Source organism: Cibotium barometz, chromosome 2 (genome assembly GCF_041138505.1).
Source record: "Cibotium barometz isolate CiBa-2024 chromosome 2, ASM4113850v1, whole genome shotgun sequence".
Classification (NCBI taxonomy): Eukaryota; Viridiplantae; Streptophyta; class Polypodiopsida; order Cyatheales; family Cibotiaceae; genus Cibotium; species Cibotium barometz.
The window spans coordinates 26,642,737-26,651,416 of NC_141047.1; the positions used below are offsets into that span (position 1 = coordinate 26,642,737).

The following is an 8,680-nucleotide window of genomic DNA, read 5'->3' on the forward strand; positions in this document are numbered from 1 at the left end:
CAATAAGGCAAGGCAGTATAGGGATAATGGATTAGTCCTGGATGATGAGTCTTTCAACAAAAAGTTTCAAGAGGATCACGGTTTTGATAAGCTGGAGGACTCTACACGAGGCTAGGTGGACAAGAAGATGCCGGCAAAAGAGAGCTCAATAGATCTCTGGATCAACAACATGTTTGTAGCAGATGAAAGCACTCAGGTACTCTCTCTCTCTCTCTCTCTCTCTTATTTCTGTGGTATTCAAATTTCTTGCAGACCTTTATTGAGGAGCCAGATCAATTTTTACAGAGGCACAATAATCGGAGCTACCTTGTTAGAGATGCTGCATTATCTTACTACCTAAAGAGATTATCAACTGCAAAGATTTTGATCTACCATAATTATATGAGGGTGTCTTAGCAAATTTCTTGTTCAAGACACTCTCTGGATTTCTTGGCGATACAATAATACCCAAAACATACGATAAGATAATTCTTGTAGAGAAAGTAAGTGCGGTAGATATTTTTGGATACTACCCTGGCTCAAGAGCTTCTAGGAGAGCTTACTTTCTTACATACACTGCTAATGCTTTATCCTTAGGTATAGAGAATCCTCAGGAGTTAGATGAGTATGGAAAACATTTTCTACTTAGATTCAAGCAACCAGTACACCGTGTTAGTAATAAATTACTCAGGGATAGAGAATCTTGAGATTGTATTCAAAAATTTCTTATATCACTACATTCTATTAATCCAGCGGTGATTTACATAAATCTTTTTTTCTCTCCATTTGTTTTGTGCTTGGATAGCACTTGAGTATTTAAAAGCTTCAGATCTTTTCTGTTTTCTCTTTTCTATATCTCTAAGTGTCTAAAGAATCTTAGACGACTTTAAGGTTTCTTTCCTGTGTAGTTGTTTGGAGTATTCTGTGGTAGAACCATTGGAATACTTCATGCATGCTGTTTGCTTTTCTCCTTCCTCCACCATGTTGTGTATGCCTAAAATATGCATTTCGTGCCATATAGTGTGACTTTTCCATCCCTTGAGTGTTCCAAGTACTAGGGTTTCCATATTTTTGGATAAAAAATGGCATATGGTTGTAGAGAATATGCTGCATATCAACAAAGAGAGAATCAGATGTGCATCAATCAGTTGTGCATGTCAACTAAAAGAACATAATCATGAACCTTACCATGTAGTGTGTTATGTTGGAGTCTGTCGTCCAAGCTATCTTCATGACTCTTTTGAAAGTTTGCAGGTTGTCTTAAAAGCTCTTTTTATCTTGTTGTGTCTAGTTAACTTTGTCACACATTCTGAAAAGAAGATCAATTGATCACCAAACCTCTGCCTTTGCATGCCTTGATTCACTCTCTTGATCTTTCACTACATTATGGAGATTTTTCCATTGTTCGTACTTTATTTTTCTAATGTAGTTTGATTTATATACTTTTCCTGTCTTGGTGCTTTTGTGTTTCTAGCCGTGGAGGGGTTCTGATAGAAATCTTCTTGCTTTAACACCTCCAATGGATGGTTTCATTGGTACATCCTTCTCATTGGTTGACTTCTTAGTGTCTTTCAGAATACGAACATTCCCTCCATGTAGTCCAATCTTAGACAACACCTTTTCCAATGAGCAAAGGGCTTCTTTTCTCTCTGGCACCTCCTTTATCTTCCAAGCAAATGCAATGTAGAGAAACACCAATTTCTTAATGATATGGCACAACGCATGAAGGGTACAAATATGTACATTGATGAGAGGCATCTCAAATACAGGGCGAAAGTTCTCATCAATCAAATTTCAGTTTGGTGTTCTTCTCCACCACTTAGAGTCTAGCTCTTTTACAGAATCCATGCAATAAAGACAGGGTGACCTTGCGTTAGCTCCCTTGCTGTAATTGAATAAGCACTTGGTCACCTACAAGATGCCACTAAACTTGGAAGTCTCTCTTGTTGTTGATGCTAATGATTCTGTTTTCCTTCATCTGTTCGCTAATCAATTTAGGAATGGGTGTATGATGAAACACCCAAAACAATGTTTCATGATCTTCTTTCTTAACCTGTACAAATAAATAGATAATGTCAACTTTCTTCCTAAACAAGAGAAAAACAAGTGTAGATAAGGGTTTACCGATGTATTGCAATACCTCTGCATTCAGCTTGTCCCGAAATCTCGACATCTATAGGAGTTGGAAGTAGTTTCCCTTTGATTCCCTTGGCATCAAGAACTGAAGATAGTGACTTATGAATAGCATTGCAACCTCTTCGACTGACTCCATTACTGTCCATTGCAACCTCTTCGACTGACATTACTGTCCATTGCAACCTCTTCGACTGACTCCATTACTGTCCATAGCATCCTGTGTTTCTGTTGTGGAGACTGCATTACTACTGACAAATTGTTCTATTATGTCTCTTTTAACCACCTTGAACTTCTTTTCCTACAACATTTCCTTTGCCATTCTTGATGTAAGCAAAGGTTTAAATTGCTTTGCTGGATGGATATCGGATTAATATTTTCCTTGTCAGGATGCAGTATAACCCTGCAGCAACAGTTACAACAATGATAATATCTGACATTAAGAACACAGTCAATGATAATTTCTAACATAGTCATACCTTATTGCTTGGATTCTTTTCTTTAACCTGATAAGTTCTAACATCAAAAACACAACATAAACAGAGCTTTAAATACATCTCTTACCTTATTGCTTGGATTCTTTTCTTTAGCCCACCCGATCCAGGCTTCACGCTCTCAAAGTTCTTGAGCTTTCTCTTCCTTTGTCGTAGTCCAACGCTTGTTTCCTTTTGCCTCAACTGTTTCCGTAGTCTTGCAAGTTCAATATCATTTTTCTCCATTCTCAATTTTAGTGCCTTGCATTCTTCTGTTGAATGAAGAAGTTAAGCTACTTGGTATTGAGAGTATCGCCTTTCACTATTTGCATAGGCAGCAATGGATTGACAGTATCCTAGCAATCCATTGACTCTATCTCCTGTAAAACATAATAGAGTTGTGGGATTAGAGAATAGAGGATGGAAAGCAGTTGTAGGGTTGATAGGATAGATTGATCCATCACACCAAAGATCTATGTGCTGCAACCAGACCCTCTCATGTTTGCCTTGTCATTTGATGAGAGCGTTGCAAATTGTTTTCTGCACTTTTGAATGAGCTCATACTCACTATCAAGATCAATGTGGAGATGATATTTTATGTTATTATCTACTTCGTTAAACACGTTAGTAGAATGGTTGCTTACACTATTGCTCTCCATGGACTACGTGTAAGGGTGAAGATAGGGTGATAATATCCTGCTTATACTATCAAGGGGTTTATTAGAATTTCAATTCGAAGCGCGAAATGCTTCATTAAAGAGCCCTATCTTGGTGTATAAGATACGAAAATAACTACTTTATGACAAGCTGACAAGAATATGATATTAGAATAAGGTTATATTAGGATTCGAATTTATGAAAAGCTTACAGCTATTCATAAATGCAAGAGTAGAATAATCACATCTTAAAATTCAGTTATTTTATATTTGTACATTTTTTCTAGAGAGAGAAAATATGAATTCGTGAATTTCTTAGAAGGCCCTACAAATGATTTCCAAAATGTCCTAATGTGTATGTAATAGCAAGTGTTTTATTATTTTTAGATAAGGCTAATGTGCATATTTTAAACATTTTATTCCATAGCTTTTTTATTGTATCTAAATGGTGTATATGTTCTCTCTTCAACATACATGCTTATTACATAATATTTGCATTTTGAATTTTGTTTTGAATGATTCAACTTATATTTTAAAAAGTTGTTTTACCGTTTTTAATTTTTAATTATGTGAGAAAAATTTTTAAATTTTAACTTTTTCTCGCAAATTTTAAAATCTTCCACGAAGAAGGTTTTCGTATCTACTATTTTCATGAACAATGATGTGAGTGTGTGTGTGAGTTAGTGATTGGGGAGACAATGAATCTAACACTTTTTAATGGTAATTCAAAATAAGGGAGGTGTACTCCAATCACATGATGGAAGAATGTGTGTGTGAGAGAGAAAGAATAAGATAGGAACGCTCCTTTGTGTTGAAAAAGAAGCCACATGATGGAAGAATGTGTGTGTGAGGGAGAGAGAGGAGAGAGAATAAGCTAGGACCTTTGAGTTGAAAGCTTTATAATGGTAAAGTCTAGAAATATAGCTACAAAAGGGCAAACCTTTTTACAAATGTACAAAGTTAATTCAAGTACTAAATAATAATGGCACGTGCCATTTTCTCAAGGATTTTCATGCATCGATTTCTTTTTGTCCGAACATGAGCTCCTGTTTTACGTGTTGGAGCTCCTGGCAGATAGTGTGGAAGGAAGGCCGGGCGTCCGGGGTGCCGTCCCAGCACTGCTTCACTAACCAAACAAGGTGTGGATGCATGTCCTCCTCTGGCAGAGAGGGCCTCTCCTGCGACATCTTGATCCTCTCCTTCAGGCCCGCCGTGTTGTGGTCCCGGTACGGCTGCTTACCTGTCAGAATCTCGTAGCAAGTCATGGCGTAGCTATACACGTCAGCCGAGAATGAGTACGTGGCGACGTCCGCGCCATGACTACCGAACACCTCAGGCGCCCTCCAGTAGTGTGTTCCCACTTTGGCCGTGTTGACAATGTCCTGTGACCCTTCCTTCTTCACTTTGGCCAGCCCGAAGTCGCAGAGCTTGACGGTGAAGTAGCCCTCTCGTGTGAAATCAGGGCTGTAGCTCAAGTCCACCAACACATTGCTGGCTTTGAGGTCCCTGTGCATGATGCCCTGGCTGTGTAAGAACTTCATGGCCTCTGCAATCTGCAACATCAAGTGCACAGCAAGCAAAGGGTATTTGGACAAAGGGGCCTTATTATGGTGTACTCTTTGCGCAAGGTAATTATCCAACCCCATATCCATAAGCTCCATTAACAAAGAAATAGTGGTATTGATATCATCTTCATCACCATTAGTGGTATACCATATGAGCTTCACTATATGAGGGTGTTGTAGCTTGGCTTGTATAACTGCCTCCTTGGCATTCTCAATCTTGCTTGATATTGTTTTCATGGCATACCTCTCCCCAAAGCACTCCACCTCCTCCACCTTGCCATAGCTTCCTGCCCCTATAAACTTCACCACTTTCACATTCTTGCTATCCACCCTTAACCCATTCCTAATCGCATCAATCTCATCCTCAGCTGGAATCCATTTGTTGTTGTGATCATACTCTAATCTAGCAATTAGCAGCTGACTCAAATTGGAGACCTCTGCCTGGTTTGTCCACCTCATGAAGAAGGGCAATTTGGCACGTTCCTTTAACTTGGACAACATATTGGAGAGATCCTTCTCAGCTTGAAGGTGCAAGTAGTGGTCCAAGTATTTGCCAGTTAAGCCCATAGGGATGGGTGCACTCACATCGCTGCGATTTTCACCAACAAATTCTTCTACTTTCATGGCAAGGAGTTGCATGCATGCGTTGAGATCTGAAATCATGAATTTGATGGTGTTCACGCTCTCGAGCATTGCATAGGCCTTGCGAGTGCGGTTCATCCCCCTGCAGTCATCTATATACTGTGTGCAATGCCTCAGCAGCCTGCACATCTCTTTGAGAACATAGTAGCAGCCAGAGACCCCTGGTAATCTATTAAAATGATCTATGGTGCTATTATCCAAAATGAACCTAAGCATACCCAAATAAGTGCCCACAAAGGACAGGACTTGGACTAGGGCTTTGCATTTGCCCGCATTCAGCATGTCATTGAGCTTCACCTTGCTTGCGGCTGACACCAACTCAAGGGCCTCATTAAGCGGGACGCATTTGGCATAATTGCGCTTAATTCTTAAAGAAACTGTGATTACGAACAATATGCCAAATGAGGCTGATCTGAAGAGGTGCAGCATGGATTTGTCCGCCGACTTGGTTGTTGCGTTTTTGAGCAGGCTCAAACCTTTGATGCGCTTGGTCCTCCGTCTGGGCAGAGTGATTTGCAACCTCCTCACAGCAACAATCGAATACACCGACGCTCTCAACCGAAAGACAGGCGTTACTATGGATTCTGACCCTTCTTGCAGTGGGTGATTATTATCATAATCCTCTCTGATTATGCTCCAACCCAACCTTAAGCACGTCCTCACCAAAAGTACCGAGCTTCTGAAAGTAACTGTGCTGCTTGGGGTACTTCCGGGAGCTGCAATAATTATTGGCTGCTGATCATGATTATCCACATGCGAGTCCTTCTCAGACGCTATCAATAGCAGCAAAAGATCTTCATTGGTGTGCTTGCTGTGGGAAGAGCGGCTCTCCTTTTGAGGGGATTCATCCCACTTGGGAGCTATCAAACGAGCCTGCAGCTCCTCCATGGTAGTATCTAATGATTCAGTCGATGTAAACACTACTGGAGAGTACAAGCTCATGATGGCAGGCCGCAAGATTTGGTCTGTATTATTGATTGGATCAGATTGAGGTTTGCTGCCTAACGGTGTTTTCAATAACTTCTCTGCTGGATTAAACAATCGCAGTGAAAAACAGTTCAATGACCTGCACTATCCAGCTTATACAGCTTATATAATTTCGTCGGCCGCAAAGAAACCTGACCAAGTCATCTTATGGAAAATTCCACCCTTACAAGTGCAGGAGCAAAGAAACCTGACCTGCACGTCATCTTGTTGGGTGTGGAAAATTTCCACCAAGGACTACACCCAGTCCAGAGGCCCGCAACTTCCACTCATGTACACACGTGGACACTTGATCCGTGTGGTGGCTGGCCTGGTCACCGCTCGTGACGTGATCATGAGGGGGCTATGATGCTATCATCATTCATGATATCATCTTGTCGGGCCAAGTCAAAGCCGGGGAGCAACGGCGTGGGAGTCGGGACCTCTATCACAAGCAACTTGCAAGTGCCATCTCGGCTAGTACGAGTCGATTCTATTGGAACGGTAAGATAAGGCCCATTACACATCGCCATACCCATGCTGATGTGGTGAGGGTATCTACCCCCATAATTCATGGGCAGGCAATCTCCCCCACCCATACATGGGCAGTGGGGTATGTGTAATGGGCCTAATATTGTAAAATTGTCAAAACGTAAGTTTAATTCAAAAACACACGTGTGCTTTTTTTCCTTTTCTTTTGGTTTGAGATGTGGGTCTCACCTAAATTTTTGGGGATTCTCTTCTACTCTCTTTTTTGGGAGAATATTTATTATATATTAGTCGCTGCCAATAATTACATCTAGTTTTCTTTTTACAACTTTAGGCAACCCAACTGGGCATTCTCATTATTCGAAGATATCCACCAGCTTTTTACCACCTACCTGGGGCCCCTACCTATTCCAAGTCTCTCTCACTAGAGTTCAGTAGTTTGCAAAGGAGGTTCCATCTTTCACCTTCCCATACAAAGGAGGATTGACTCCAAGATACATAGTAACCAAGTTGCATACAAGCTACCATCATAGGTTCAATAGTAAATCCTTTGGGTGGAAGCTTTTCCAAAACACATTTACCAGCCCACACCTTCACCATAGGTCTAGTACCCAATGGATTTTCTATAAATGCCACAAAAGTATATACAAGGCGCTTCTCCTTAAGGTACCACCTCTTGGTCCTGGGTTCAAACTAATTGATCAGGCTGGTCTTCACCTCCTTGATAATGAATTCCTGCATACAAGTTTTTGGTTAGGGCTTCCTAGTATGTACCAAGGTCTGCTGTAAAGCAAGTCATCTGATTCCATTGCATAGAGATGGAATTTCTTGGACTGTGCTAGCATCATTCATCTTGTTAGCAAAGTATACAGATTCACAGAGGTAAACACACTTATACATAGTTTCAATGCTATTCAACCCAGTTTCCCCGCCATTATAAAACACTAAGTTATTTCTAGAAATCCAGATCTCCCAAAGGAAACCATATCTGATGATGTTAAATAACTAGTTAGTAACCTTATCAGGTTCTATCCCCTTTCCCAAGACCCAATCCCCCCAAAATCCTTGAACCCCAAAGATCTAGCCACCCATTTCTCTATCTTAACCCAAAATCCCCTGATGGCTGGGCATCCCCAAAAAAGATGTCTCCCATCCTCCAAGGCTGTCCTGCACTTTGGATAGCAGCCTAAGGTAAAGTTCTTTTGTAGAAGCTTAGAACCAGCGGGTAAAACTACTAGACATACTCTCCACAAAAAGGCCTGAAACTTCAAGGGCAGGTTGGACTCCCAGATGAGCTTCCATCGCTTTCTCCAGGTTCCAGGTTTCCATTTTACCTTCCAAGATTTGTTGCAGTTTACCACATTCAAACTTGATTTTCTCAGTTCTGTGTACAAGACTTTGGCTGAACCTTTATGCAACTTAACCCCATTAAACCAACCCTAGTCTTTGAGCTAGCTAAAGTCATCCAAAGCAGTGGATACCCAACCTTTTTGAAGCTCCCCCAAGATCTGATTGATCGAGTTCTTTCTCTAGGTTTTAATCCAAATTCAATGACTAACTGATCAAGCTCTTTCCAGCCAGAGCTAGGGTCTGATCCCAGCAATCTACCAAGATTCTTAGCCCTTTATTGGTCAAATTCATCGCCACATTGATATCTAAGGCTAAAGGTGGGTTAAAGTAATGGGACCACCAAATTCCAAGAGGAATTACCTGTTACTCTTGCACAGCCATCCCATTGTAGAAGATATAACATCTCCTTCCATTTTCCACACAGGAACCT

General features: G+C 40.9%; 1 protein-coding gene across 1 annotated transcript; it reads right to left on the reverse strand.

Moving 5' to 3' along the window:
* Positions 1-4,129: 4,129 nt before the first annotated feature.
* Positions 4,130-7,097, reverse strand: LOC147640870 (uncharacterized). The gene has a single exon (XM_086816182.1). It carries the CDS (start codon positions 6,388-6,390, stop codon positions 4,252-4,254), a length of 2,139 nt encoding a protein of 712 aa, XP_086672308.1. The 5' UTR covers positions 6,391-7,097; the 3' UTR covers positions 4,130-4,251.
* Positions 7,098-8,680: the final 1,583 nt, after the last annotated feature.

Excerpts from the sequence above, each read along its gene's own strand:
- LOC147640870 (XM_086816182.1), bottom strand. The coding sequence starts at position 6,390 with ATGAGCTTGTACTCTCCAGTAGTGTTTACATCGACTGAATCATTAGAT.